The sequence below is a fragment of the Crocuta crocuta genome, unplaced genomic scaffold (assembly GCF_008692635.1).
Source record: "Crocuta crocuta isolate KB4526 unplaced genomic scaffold, BGI_CrCroc_1.0 scaffold388, whole genome shotgun sequence".
Taxonomy (NCBI): domain Eukaryota; kingdom Metazoa; phylum Chordata; class Mammalia; order Carnivora; family Hyaenidae; genus Crocuta; species Crocuta crocuta.
The window spans coordinates 1678305-1693126 of NW_027528867.1; the positions used below are offsets into that span (position 1 = coordinate 1678305).

General features: G+C 38.9%; 1 protein-coding gene across 1 annotated transcript in view; it reads right to left on the reverse strand.

The window, feature by feature from the left end:
* The window catches only part of PMFBP1 (polyamine modulated factor 1 binding protein 1), a 49074-nt gene that overhangs the window by 20707 nt on the left and 13545 nt on the right, over positions 1–14822 (reverse strand). Inside the window, exons 4-7 of the mRNA XM_077756315.1 lie at positions 12489–12737; positions 9348–9569; positions 4887–5057; positions 3612–3722 (exon numbers count right to left, since the gene is read on the reverse strand). Coding sequence (XP_077612441.1) covers positions 3612–3722; positions 4887–5057; positions 9348–9569; positions 12489–12737 — 753 coding nt within the window. The remainder of the gene's footprint in view (positions 1–3611; positions 3723–4886; positions 5058–9347; positions 9570–12488; positions 12738–14822) is intronic.

Below are 14822 nucleotides of genomic sequence, written 5' to 3' on the forward strand. Positions count from 1 at the left end.
GATACAGGGTTTTGTTTTGGAGTGATGAAAATATTCTGGAATCGTGGGGATGGTGGCCCAACCTTGTGACTATTTTTAAACCACTGAACTGTATACTTTAAATGGTGAGTTTTAAGGTATGTTAATTATTTCTCAATTTAAAAAAATTAAAATAATAAAAAAAAGCATGTGGCAGACTTAGTATCCTCATGTGGAATGTGCACAAAAGCCTTTAGCCCTTCTGCCCTGTAATCATTGACAGTCATTGATGGGGCTTCTGCTATGTGCTAGGCATTGTCCCCTTCTGTCCTGTAACAATTGACAGTCATTGATGGGGCACCTACTATGTGCTAGGCACTGTCCCCTTCTGTCCTATAACAATTGACAGTCATTGATGGGGCACCAACCATGTGCCAGGCACAACCCTATGTGCTGGGGACAGTGGAACCAAAAAAAAAAGCCACAAACATAAATACTTGCTGCCATGGAGCTGACCTTATAGTGAGGTGAGATAGACAAAGAGTATAAATAGTCACTTGTAGACAACGTTAACAGTTGATAGGTGCTATGGAAGAAACAGAGCAGTGAAAGGGGAGTCGGGGAGGTGTATGGAGGGATGGGGTTTTCATTATAAATAGAATGGAGATGCTGGCCCCACTGAGAAGGTGTCTCTGAGCAGGGGCTTGTAGGAGGTGAGGGAGTGAGCCATGTTGTAGTGTCTCTAGGTATCTGCAGACAGGAAACTATCCAGTGACCAGACCCTGGGGAGAGAACATGGGGGAGGTCAAGTGGATAGAGGGATAAGTGATGGAGAGAGTAGGCGGACATGAGGTGAGAGATCAGTGAGTCATTGCATCATGGGGGGCTTGTAGTCCTTGGGCAAGGACTTCAGCTTTTACCCTGAAGGAGAGGGGAACGGGCTATAACTAAGAGAGGGTAGGGAGATGTGGTCGAGAAGGAGCAGTTAGTCATCTGGGCATCAAGGGAGTTATGTGATTTCAGTTGTCAGGAAGAGGGGACTGCAGCATGAAGGCGGGGGTGGGGAGCCAGCTGGAGGAATACAGGACAATCACCATATGATGCAGGTGTGGGCAATGCAGAGGCTCAAAGGCTCACTTTATGGGGCGCTGAGGTGGCTCAGTTGATTAGTGTCTAACTTGCGCTCAGGTCATGATCTTGTGGTTTACGAATTGGAGCCCTGGATTGTGCTCTGAACTGACAGTGCGAAGCCTGCTTGGGATTCTCTCTCTCGCAAAATAAATAGATAAACTTAAAAAAAAAAAAGACTCACTCTATGCCTGACCCGCTGGAACCTGGACAGTGCCACTCCTAATAGAATATCCAGGTAACATGAAAGTTTGGGATAGGACACATAAAGCAGCAGGGGAAAGTACAGTCTGTTTTATGGGGAAGTTTGCATCAATTTAAAACATGTACTGGTAAAGAGGCATTAGTGCTTCATAGATATAGAGTTTCGGTTTTGTGAGATGAGAATGTTTTAGAGATCTGTTGCACAACAATGTGAATATAACTTAACATGACTGAAATGTACACTCAAATGTGATTAAGATGGTAAACTTAACGTTATATGGTTTTGTTTTGTTTTTTTGCCACTATAAAAAATAAGAGTATGGAAGAAATAAAGACATTTTTAAGACCAAATAAAACCCCCCAGGAGTGTTATGAGATCTTGTTGTAGGTCAGGACGTGACTAATATGAGACTGACCTTTAAAATAAATATTGACAGATGTCCAAGGAAGAACTTCAAAATTCAATACTGATCCCTCATTCATTTAAACTTTCAGGGATCAGAAAGTCCTGGAAAGAGAAGTCTCCATCTCTCCACAGGAGGACCCTTGGAGAGTGTTTATGTGTTGTTTGCTCTCCCTGCTACCTGCCTTTGCTGCTATATCAGGATTAGCAACCCTGCTTGCCCATAGTATGGCCTCAGGTGGCTAGCTTTGCCTTGAATCTCAGGTTCAGGTATGACTGACTTAAGGTATCACCAAGGAAATGCAAACTGATACAGCCACTGTGTAAAAACAGTATGGAGTTTCCTCAAAAACTTTTTTTTTTAAAGATTTTTAAATGTTTGTTTGTTTGTTTATTTACTTTTTGAGAGAGAGAGAGACAGACCCTGAGCAGGGGAGGGGCAGAGAGAGACACACACACATACCGAATCTGAAACTGGCTCCAGGATCTGAGCTGTCAGCACAGAGCCCAATGTGGGGCTCGAACCCATGAACCATGAGATCATGAATTGAGCTTCAGTTGGATGCTTAACCAAATGAGCCACTGAGGCACCCCTGAGGTTTCTCAAAAACTTAAAAATAGAACTACCTTATGATCCAGTAATTGCACTACTGAGTATTTACCCAAAGAATACAAGAACAGTAACTCAAAGGCATACCTGCTCTCCTATGTTTACAGCATCATTATTTACAATTAGCCAAGATATGGAAGCAGCCCAAGTGACCATCAATTGATGAATTGGATAAAGAAGATGTGGTATACTCCGTATACAATGGAATATTATTCAGCCACAAAAAAGAATGAAATCTTGCCACTTGCAATGACATGGATGGAGTTAGAGAGTATAATGCTAAGCAAAATAAGTTGGTCAGAGAAAGACAAATGCCATGATTTCACTCGTATTTGGAATTTAAGAAACAAAATGAATGAGCAAAGGGGAAAACACAAAGATATATTCTTAATTATAGAGAACAAACTGAAGAGGAGAGGTGGGGGAGGGAGTGGGTTAATAAATAGGTGATGGGGATTAAGGAGTGCATCTGTCATGATAAGCACCAGGTGATGTATAGAATTATTGAATCACTGTATTGTACACTTGAAATTAATATAATGTTGTGTGTTAACTGTAATGAAAATAAAAACTTAAGAGGCACCTGGGCGGCTCAGTTGGTTAAACATCTGACTCTTGGGTTTCCGCTCAGGTCATGATCTCAGTTTGTGAATTCAAGCCCCATGTCAGGCTCTGTGCTGACAGTGCAGAGCCTGCTTGTGATTCTCTCTCCTTCTCTCTCTGCCCTTCCGTCCCTCCTCCTTCCCTCCCTCCCTCTCTCAAAATAAATAAACACCAAAAAAAATTTTTTTTTAAATAGCTTAAAAAAATCTCACCTAGGAAAGCAATGAACCTAGCTTTGGCTACTAGTTGGTCAAATCTTGCTATTTATTTACATGGTTTAAATGCTTATTCACTGTTAAAATCAACTTTTGAGATGGCTTTGAATTTTGAAAATAATGAGGTTTTGAAAAAAAGGGCTGATTGTGAATAGATAGTCTTCCCTAAATTTGGTGCTTTTCAATTCCAACCAGGAACTAGAAAGCTGGATGATCCTTTTGAACCTGGCAAGCCAAGAGGAGGTTCTGTCTTGTTGGGAGTACCATTGAAAGGGGGTTAAGAAGCAGGTGCAATTCCAAAATTCAGCTGCAAAACTGAATATTGCCAGACACATTCATTGGGAATTGGCATACATTACATACAGTATCTTTGTGACAGGGCCAACCAAGTTCACACAAATATAAAAATAAAAAAATAAGCAAGAAAACCCAGAATCAAACTCAACTTCACTTGACCCCCCCAGGCACAAATAAGCAAAAGTTCTCCTACCTTTTTAATGTCCTCACAATCTTCTGAGGAGCTAGGAGGATGTCTGTGTGTGGCTGTATATGAAGCAAAGTCTGCTTGTAATTTTATCAAAGCCTCTTCACGCTCCAGAACCTGCAGATAAGTGTAGGTCAGTCATGCTGGGTGATCAGTGGAATGTGGTTATTACTAGACTAATTTTACAAGGTGTTCCTTTTTTCAGACTAAGTTCATTGTAATATTATACAAGTTATCACACACTTCCTGTGGGCTTAGTACAGAGAAAGAATTAGATTCTCAATCTTACGTCAAGTTTCCATAAAGTGTAGACAGTGGTTTGTCTCAAGTCTGTCAGTGGCCACCTTTTAGACTCCCTCCTGAACCTGTGTGGTTCAGTTTATGAGGCAGAAGCTTCTTTAAAAACTGTGATGGAAAAAAAATACCTGATCTATCAGAAGATGGGATGCAAAGTTCAAGAATTGAAGAAGGAAGTTTCTTATGGAGTAGGTAGATGTGTATGTACTTAAAAAAATTAAAAAAGCATGAAATTTTTTGTTCTTGTTGATTGAAAATAATTCAAATAAAACCCAAGCATCAAAAATAAGTGAAATTTCCTCTCCATTTAGTCTCCTTTCTCTCCCTTCTGCCAGGAGGTAGTGAGCACAATGGGCAATTTACAGTATGTACTTCCATAATATGATCAAAGACTTTAAAAAACAAAAGTGGAATTGAACTATTCATAGTATTTTGTAACCATTCTCAACAAAATATCATAAACATCCTTCCACATAGTCCTTACAGATCTACTTAATCATTTTTTTGGCTGCATATTACTGCATAGTATGGATATCTCTTTAACCATTTAAATTTTTTTTTAAATGTTTTATTTATTTCTGAGAGAGAGAGAGAGCAAGAGCTGGCTGTCAGCACAGAGCCGAACACAGGGCTCAAACCCATGAACTATGAGATCATGGCCTGAGCTGAAGTTGGACGCTTAACTGACTGATCCACCCAGGCACTCCTCTTTAACCATTAAAAAAAAATCTCTTCAACCATTTCCCTACTGATGAGTACTTAGGTTGCTGTGTGAGAGATTTTAAGTTTCTTTAGAATCTCATACTTTGTGTTGGTGGGGGCAATGCACTCATGGAAAACATGAGCAAAAGGTAGGGGCAAGTATATTTAAGATATTTGAGGAGTCTTGGTAAAGAGATTACTTTAGATGACTCTTCTCTCCTTCTTTCTGTCCTCATAGCATTATTTTTGGTGTCTCAGAAAAACGTTCTAGAGGTCACTTACCAAAGAGTTACTGCAGGCTAGTTTATTTCGAAGTTCCTGGATTAGATCATCCTGTTCAGAGACCTTTTGCCAGACTTCAGACAGTCGTTTCAAGGTCTCCTGATGCTCTTGAATCATGCAGGAAGAAGTGTATATACGCACTTTTGAATGATCACCCTTGTTCTCAGGCTCCTGCGATGTTTAGAAATAATGGGTTGGTTTTGTTCATGATATTTGAGTTAACTTCAAAATAACATAAGCATGGAAAATCTCTTTGATCCATATTCTAAAAGTTCATGTTCATATATGTGAATCATACAATTAAAGAAAAAAATTAACCAGTGTATACACATGGTGAAAAGTTCAAACAGTTCATTAGAGAATATACTGAAAAGTTAGTCTTCCATCTTGACCCTCCATGACTCAGCTATCCTCTTCTATGACAGTCTGTGTTACCAATTTTGGGGGGTATCCTTCCAGGGATATTTTATGCATATTTGTATATGCATATGTCTATAACTCCCTGCTTTTTCCCCTACACAAATGAAAATCTTCTACACCTTATTCTGACACTGTATTTTCACTTGACAATTTATTTATTTTCCATATTGTTACTTGTAGATTTATCTGACTCTTCTTTTAAAATTAATTTAAAATTGCACAAGTAAAATATATATTACATATATATAAAATCTTTCTAAAACATAATAACATTATAGACAAGCCTAAATTTTTCTGACTATACCACCTCTAATCCCATACTTGCTGTGTTCTCCATGGATGACAATTTGTGCATATACTTCTAGAAATTTATCTATACACTTACATACATTTAAAGGAATCTGTAGAATATAGATAATATTATGTTTCCCTTTTAAAATATAAAAATATATCTTTTTCATTCAAAAAGATGTCTTGGAAATTTATCCATGTTAGTACAGGTACTTCGATCTTGCTCCTTTAAATTGCTTTCAAGTATGTTTATCCAGTCTCCTACTGATGGGAATATAGGTTGTTTCCAAGTATTTTTCTAAAATGAAGCTGAAATGAATATTTTTGCACATAAATCTTTGAGTACTTGTTCTAGTACATGTATGGATTAAATTCATGAAGTAGGACAGCTAAGACATACTTACAATTTTGATAGATATTACACAATTATCCTTCAAGAAATTATACCAATTGACACTCATCAGCATGAGTATGTCTGCTTTCCTAGAACATTAAAAAACGTTTCTCCTTAGGTCATTTGAAATCATGCATGGAGTTTACTACATGCACATTGGTCTGCACTAATAATGAAGTGAACTGATTTAGATAGCCAGAGAAGAGCAAAGAGTTCTAGTTTGGAAGGTAAATCTTTCCCCATTAAACTTGTTTTCCTAACTGGGCTTTTTCAGGCAAAGTTAGAAATAGTTTATGTTGGGGCACCTGGGTGGCTCAATCAGTTAAGCGTTTGACTTTGGCTAACGTCATGGTCTTGCGGTTTGTGAGTCGAGCAGAGCCCCATGTCGGGCCCTGTGCTGACAGCTCAGAGCCTGGAGCCTGCTTCAGATTCTGTGTCTCCCTCTCTCTCTGCCTCTCGCCCACACGCTTTCTGTCTCTCTCTCAAAAATAAATAAACGTTAAAAAATGGTTTATGTTCACTGAGTATGAAAACTACCCATAAACAAGCTGTAGAAGGGCCAGCGAGAAGTCTAAAATTGACCATAAATAATATTCGCATAAATAAGTTAGTGTGAAAATGGGCAAAGGAATGGAAAACAATAGGAAAGTTAACAGGAAGATGTTATCTACAGGTTCGATATCTCAGGATGAAAAACAGAAATTAATTTAAAAATAATAGATGAAAAATTTTCTAGATTGAAGGAATTATAGATCTTCAGATGAAAAGTTAAATGTTGAGAGGGTTAATGAAAAATAAACTAAAAAACTTTGAGTCTAAAACTCTCTAGAATTCCAAGAGATAAAACAGGTGACTTACAAAAAATAAAAAACAGACTGAAACCTAACAATTTTTCTTTGATACTAGATGGTACAAGATAATGCAGCGATATCTTCAAAGACTTAAAGGAAGGTGTTTCTGAAAGGTTGTATACCCAGCCGAACTAATTAGAATGCATGAAGACAAAATAATCTTCTTCAGACATGGGAATATTGAGAATTCTTACCACTCACAATTGTTTCTCAAAGAATTAACAAAGAAGTATTGCAGGAAAAGGAAACATCCACAAATTTGGAAGAGGTGGAGTATACTGCGTAAGTAATGATTAAAAGTTGGTTTTATTTGTAATGTTAAAGAAATGTGCATATTTTATATGTTATATAAACAGTTCCAGAGATAAAAAAAATGATAAAAACTCTTCAACTCATTTATATTAGGGTGGCATAATCCAGACACCATTATGAGATGTGAGCACAAGAATGTGAGACATCAAACTAATTCCATTTCTGAAAATAGATACAAAAAATAATACTTTAAGAAACTTAGTATAGCAGTTTATTGTAATATAATGATGTATTATTATAATTAAAACAAAATAATAAAATAAGCAAAGAAGGTTTGTTTTAGGAACAGAGATTGTGCTCTAAATGAAAATCTATTAATGTAGTTCACTTCTCTCTCTTTCTCTCTCCCCCTATCTGTCCATCTATATTAATTCCAAATGGACTAAAGATAAAAACACAGAAATACAAAATTATAAAAATGCTAAAAAAATGAGGTAAACTTTTATAATCTTGGGGGTAGAGAAGGCCTTCCTAATCTATCAAGGTGGCCTGAGAGATTCAACTCCATATAAATTAAAACTTTCTGTACAGTGACAAATACCATTAATAAAGTAAAATAAAGATATTTGTCACATATGTAATAAAGCACTATTACATGTAGTATATTAAGAACTTTCTGTAAGTTGATACACAAAAGACAAAATACCCAATTAAAAAATAGGTTAAGGATTTAAGCAAGTAATTCATCAAACAGAGATCCATATGACCGATACACTCATGAACAGTGCCCGATATTGGTTAGCATGGAGGGGTGGGCACTGTGCTGTGTCTCCAGGGCCCCCTGCGGCCATGAAGGCCTCACTCCCCCAGCCGCTGGGAGGGCTGCTCCGAGACAGCCCTCAGCTGTCAGCCCTTTTTGGGGATTGCCTGTGCCAAAGGAAACTGCTTTGCCCGAAGTCATGCCTCTTCCTAGGGTCAGCTCACACTCATAACTGATCAACATGGAGCAAAAACGCTGGCTTCTTTCCCCCAATTTGGGACCCTTTTGAAGGTCTGTCCAGCCTCAGAACTCCTTATAGGGTTGGCTGAGGCCTTTGTTGAGACTGCATCACAGCTCAGCTTCTCCCCCTGCTCAACCCTGCTTCCTTCTCCTTCCTTTCACAGGTGTTGATACCAAGGGCTCTCCCTAAACAAAATGCACTGCAGATGCCAATGTGTCTCAGAGTCTGCTTCGTGGGGAGCCCAACCTGCAACTGTTAGAATGAAAGGAAATGAAAACTGTAGTGAAAAAACTTTTTTAATTTTTTTTAATGCATCAGGTTAGCACAATGTAAAAAGACTGAAAACATACCATGAGAGTGTGAAGAAGTAAGCTCCCTTTATTACTGTTGGTAAAGGTGTAAACTGGTAGAACCTTTTTGACATTCAATTTAGAAGTATCTTTAAACATTAAAAATAAGCATATCCTTTGACTCAGCAATCCCACTTCAGGAAATTATCCCATAGGAGTAAGGATGTTCATTACAGCTTGTTTGTAATAGACAAAATAGGTCAGTAGATGGTATAGTCATACCATATAATACAAAGTAGTTACTACATGAAATTGTCAAGATATACATTTAAAAAGCGAGGTGGAGAACCACATTTATGAAATGACCCATTTATATAAAAAGAAAATCCTATCCATTTATATATGTAACTGTATAACAAAAGACTGAGGAAGATTCCCAACAGATTTTTCAAGTGATTACCTAAGGCAAGGAGAGGGGGGTAGAGAAGGCTGAAGGCAGGCTTTCACATTTAATCTCTGTGATTCTGTCTAGAGAGCCTACATTGTTGTATTACTTGTGTAATTAAAAAAAGCAATTAAAAGAAAAAAAAGGATTTAGGCATTTTGGCTCTTCTTTGTTATCTTTCATGGGTTTCTCCTCCTGTGTGACCCTGAAGTATGGTCTGCACGAGTCCTGTGACCTACATGAGCTCCCCAATCAGACCCCCCATGAGAACCTGGAAGATCTGAGAGTCCAGTTATTCGAAATGCTGCATCTTTATATTAATTAAGGAGCCTCAAAATTCCTAGGGAGGAATCTTAAAGGAGATGTAAAGGCTGAAAGTTGAAAGCTGACGGCTCCAACACTAAAGGGTTGAAGGTTTGAGTTTCCCAGAGAGGAAGCAGGGACTGTTAGCAGGTAGCACCTGAAGCACGTCCACTTGCTGCAGTGCCTGGTCTGAGTGGTCTGGGGTGAGTCCTACCTGACTGACGATCCCGCTGAGCTCCCCCTCCAACATCTTCACTTGGCACTCCAGCAGCTCAATGTTGCTTAGGGAAGTCTGGTATTTATCCCTGTAGAGGTTTAAGCTCCTTTCTAGGGAGACGATCTTGTCCCCGGCCAAAGCAAGTTGCTCCTGTGCCAAATGGAGCTTCTCTCCTGTGTTCTCATTATGATTTCCCATTTCCTCCTCATAGAGAATCACCTGTTGGTGTAGGAATAAAACCACACTGAACTCATGGAAGGATCTCATGAGGAAAGGGTATGGCTATCAGACCCCACGCAGGGAGTCTTATGTCTTAACTAGAAACCCAGATGTCCAGAATAGGCCCAGCACAGATTTAAAAGCATGATATATAATACCAGAATGTTAACAATTAGAGAAAAAGAAAAAGATGGTCCTACTTGGATGGTAAGCTTCTTATAGGCAGGGGCCATTATCTATTTCCCATTCTGCGTGGCATGTAGCAAAAACTCAATAAAGACTCGTCAGCTGATTAATAGGAATGCATTTCTATAGCTTCATTTTTTAAGGGCTTGAAATGTCAGTATTATTTCCTTCCTAGGTATTCTCTAGCAATCAGCTTAGAAAATGTGGAGCCCCTCATGCACACGGCAAAGTTCCAGAGAGATAGCAGGGGAACAACCCCAAATCTGTCTGGGATTTTCACAATTCTTATTTAGATTCCTTTTCTTCCTAATCAATTAATTAGTCAACCAAATGACAGGTATTTATGGAGTGCTTATAAGCAATGTCTTGGGTGCTGAGGGGATATACACCTGTAAGACAGAGCCTCCTCCCTCAAAAAGTTTACAAACTCTTACAATTTGGGGAACATATGATTTATAACTAGCAAACAACTGTCTAGAATTGGGTGTGCTTAGTTGTATGGCTAGAGTTACATGGATTGAAGAAGATAAGAGTGGCAGGGTCATCAAGGAATGTTTTATTTTGGTTCAAATAGTTCAGTGCAGAATCTGGATAGAATGCATTCTGTAAATCTAAGCTAATTACACGTGCTGCCTGCCATTTGAAGTTCCTCTTAGGAAAAGGTCACTTAGTTTGAGGTGTTCATTAGATAAGTGGAAGAGTAAAGGAATATTTTTATGTTCAAGTGTCTATAACAGAAGCTGTCAGTGACTTGCTCACATCTCTTGGCACTCACCATTCCTTTGCACGCTAAATGCATTCCAACCACAAGCATCTTCAACTCACTGCCTGAAGGATGGTCTGGCCTCAGGAGCCCACTCAAGCAGAGGAGCAAGACAAGGCAGGTTACAAGTACTGAGGAGTTAATACCCTCAGGTGCACACTTCAACCACTGACTGGGTGGGTTGGCATAGGATCACCACACTCTACATTTCTCTCCCAAAGTTTTCCAGAGAGAATGAACCCCAGGTGCCCATGGCAGCAGTCTTGTGATTTTCTTTATGGGCTTCCTGCCTTTCTTTGACTTACTTCCCCACTTTCTCTCTGGGATCACCTGCTGAATTAACCACTTTCAACAACTCTGTTGTTGGGATACACAAGCTTCCACAAAGTTTAATGCTACTGTCTAACAAAGTATCGAGGAAACTTGGCAGAATGTTAGAGTAATTTTTCCCAGTGCTTTCCTTGTTTGAGATCTTTGTCAGTGACTGCTACTTGCCAGATCCCACACCAACTCTCCCCCTCCTCCTTCACAGTTGAACCTTGACTATACTTGGGACAGCAGTGCACCTCACTAAAATACATTTCTTTGGCTTCCTAGAAACTAGCTGTAGCCATATGACTAACTCTGGCCCATGATGCATAAATGAAAGCATTGTGTGGGGCTTCTGGAAGGTGTCCTTAAAATAGAAGAGTGTGTCTTTTTCTCTCCTCCTCCTCTCCTGATCCCATCCTGATTATTTGCCCCCATCACAGGATGTGATGGTTGGAGCAGCAGCAGCCATCTTAGGAGACCTACAAAATGGAAGTCTGGATCTGATGATGGTGGACCCAAAGGATAGGAGCCTAGGATTGCAGGTCCCATAACAGTCCTAGACCATCCATCACCAGCCTTCTTTTATATGTCATAGAAATAAACTATCCTAAGTCACTATTACTTTGGGGTTTTCTGTTACATGTGGCCAAATATAATCCCCATTAATTCAAGGTTCCTTTATTCAGGCTGGACTCTTGTTTAAGAACCAGCCAGATTAACACAGCCCTGCTGTGGTTTTATTAAACTATGGTTCATGCACATAGGCTTTGTCCTTAGTTATACTTTGCAGGATAACCTTTCTCTGTTCCTTTCCCTTCTAATCCTTTTCAGCAAATTCTCATGATATTCCCTTTAAAAAATTCTACATTCTATAAGTCTCCTCATAAAGCCCCTGGAATTAGCACCATCCTAGAGAGTCCCTGGAGTTTTATCTCTAAAGGCAAAGGAAGAAAATACCAGGGGAGGCTGCCTGTCTCATTACTTAGAACCCATAGTTTTACTGCTGCTAGGGCTACCACTGCTTAACTGGTTTATATTCTATTGTTTTGGTCATTGGAATCGACTCGGGATTCCACAAGGATGCTCTTTCTGGTTTAAAAAATACTGTCCTGGCACACGAATAGAAAATGAATGTCCAGAATATACTTAAGTCTATATGATCTAAAACTCCAGTCTGAAAAAATGACCAATACGGTACTCTCAGTGATTGACTCAGACTCAATGTCTGGTTATGTTATCAACTATCCAAGTGCTAAAAATTTATATATTATCAAAATCTGATTTTTCTAAAAATGGTTCATTTAATGGACTTTATGTCTTTTTTTTTTTTTATAACCCTCAGAGACCTAGAGTCTTTTGCATTTAAATTGCAATGGTAATAGGATGGAAATGATGGACCTATATGCACGCCACACATACACACACCACGTGCCCCACATATATCATTACTGGAGCTCTCACCCAATTATGTCATTCTGTTTAGTTCCTTCTGTTCAGCTTCAAAAAGACTGAGAATTAAAGAGGGAACATTGATAACACCTGCTCAGGATATTGGGAAGTTCTCCTCTGTAAGCCCACCGTCTGTTTTCTAGTAGGTATGGCCTGATTTCTGCAGCTACATGGGCAAGGAGACATTTCCACAGTTTTTCTATGTATACCTCATCTTCTTTCAGTTTGCAGTGATGGTGGAGAAGAACCAGGTCCGAAGTCTGCTTCTCTAGGACGGACTGATACTGTAGGAGGGAACAGTAGGAAGTCTGCAGCTCTTCTGTGCGAAACTCCAGCTCTTGCTGGAGAGCCAGCAATTTTTTCTTGAGTTGTTGGAGTTGCCTCAGATGGCACTGTTTACTGGGCTCAAGCTCTATCTGTGGCTCCTCGAATGCTAATGCTTGCTTCTTATTCTGCAACTAAGATCGAATATATGGAAAAAAACTTCAGGTTGTCACTCAGTATGCATTCATTCTTTGATTTTTCTCACTTGTTCAACCATTCACAACCATCTACATTCATCCTTTCATCACAGCACACTTACTAAACATTTCACTGTATTCACAATGAAAAATGATTTTGTATTTCCATCCTGTAAGGAGGATTTGAAAGAAGAAAAACACCTAGGTCTTTCCTACTATTTGGACCTACCATTTGTATTATTTGGGCCATAAGAAAAAAACATAAAGCCTAAGAATCTAGAAAGTAGTATACAGATACACATGTTAATATGGTTGTTTTTTTGTTTTTGGTTGTTTTTTTGTCTTCACATTTAAAGATAACTGACCTAGAATGCAATGAACTTCTGGTCAGTGTTCTTAAACTAAACTCAATTATTAAAAATGCTCAGATAAAAAGGTAAACTCATGGGTAGGCTCTTGGGGAAACAGCTTTCTGGAATTCTGGGAAATGGGAGGCAGAGCTATCATTCAGGGACATCTGGGCACAGATTCTGTCGTCTCCTCCTGAAGGAAGATGTAACCCTGTAGATGCCAAGTGTGTGTGTGTGTGTGTGTGTGTGTGTGTGTGTGTGTTTGAGAGAGAGAGAGAGAGATTTCTTCCTGCTAATCCACCATCAACTTGAAAAGCTTCTAAACCCATTTTAAATTTTTACTTATTCATTCAATAACCATACATTGAACACCTGTTTTGTATCAGGTATATGCTGGTAGGATGTACACCTGAGGTGTTTATTTCACACAGCTGAGGTCTTTACACTGAAGTGTCTGTATTTTCTTGCCCCACATCGTTGATGACATATGAAAGAGAGGTGGATGAAGAGGGTGGCCCATGGGTATTCCTTAACTCCCAACTCTGCTTATTATCCTCCTATTCATTCTTTAAAACTGTCCAATTCCTCCTTTCCCTCCTGTTTTCCCTGCAAAGCTGTCTTTGCACCAATACCATACACTTTACTGGCATGTCTTTAATATGGCAATTGACATTCTACCTACATTTGACACTACACATTGCAGTGACCTCTGTGTATCTTATCTTCTAATAAGATTATAAACTCCTGGAGGGCAGGGGCCATGTCTGCTTCTATAGGACCTAGAGATTTATACACAGTTAGGTATTAGAGGAAAGTAGGAAATAAAATAGAGAACTGACAATATCATTGGCTCCCAAAAATGTTAGCTTGTGGTCTTGGGCTCATTAGCAGAGTACTTTCAAACTTTTGAAAAATTAACCTTTTTTTTTTTTTTTTTACAGTTTGAGGTATACTTTATATATCATAAAATTCAACCATTGTAAGTGTACAGTTCAATGATTTGTAGAAAATTTATAGAATTGCACAATCATTATTATAATCTAGTTTCAGAACATTTCCATCACCTCAGAAAATTCCCTCATGCCCATTTGTCACTCTTGTCCCTACCCTAGCTCCAGGCAACCACTAATCTGCTTTCTGCCTCTATGGATTTGCCCTTTCCAGACATTTCATATCAATGGAATTGTATGTCATCTTTTGTGTCTGGCTTTTTTCACTTAGCATAATGTTTTTGAGGTTCATCCAGGCTATGGAAAGAATCAGTCTATTTTGTTCTTTTTTTTTCTATTGTTGAATAGTTTGAATGTACCATATTTTGTTTATCTGTTCACCAGTTGATGGATATTTGGACTGCTTCAGCTTTTGGCTATCATGAATAATGCTGCTATGAGCATTAACATAGTAGTCATGTACGGATGTATTTTCCTTTAATTTGTTTAGCAAACATCATGGGGTACCTGCTATGTGTCAAGCACTGTACTATGTAGTGGGGATATAGAAGTATATAAAACAGACAGAATCCCTGTCTTCATGCAGTTTGCATCTTGGGGAGCAGGGAGTCAGCAAATAAATAAGTTATGTAGTGTATTAAAAGGAAAAAGTGCTATGGAGGAGAGTAAAGCAGGGATGAGGATGCTTGCATGGAGAGAACTGTAAGTATTTTAATGGAGGATCAAACTGAGAAGGTGATAGTTGAGCTAAGATTTGAAGAAGGCAGGGAAGGAGCCTGGTG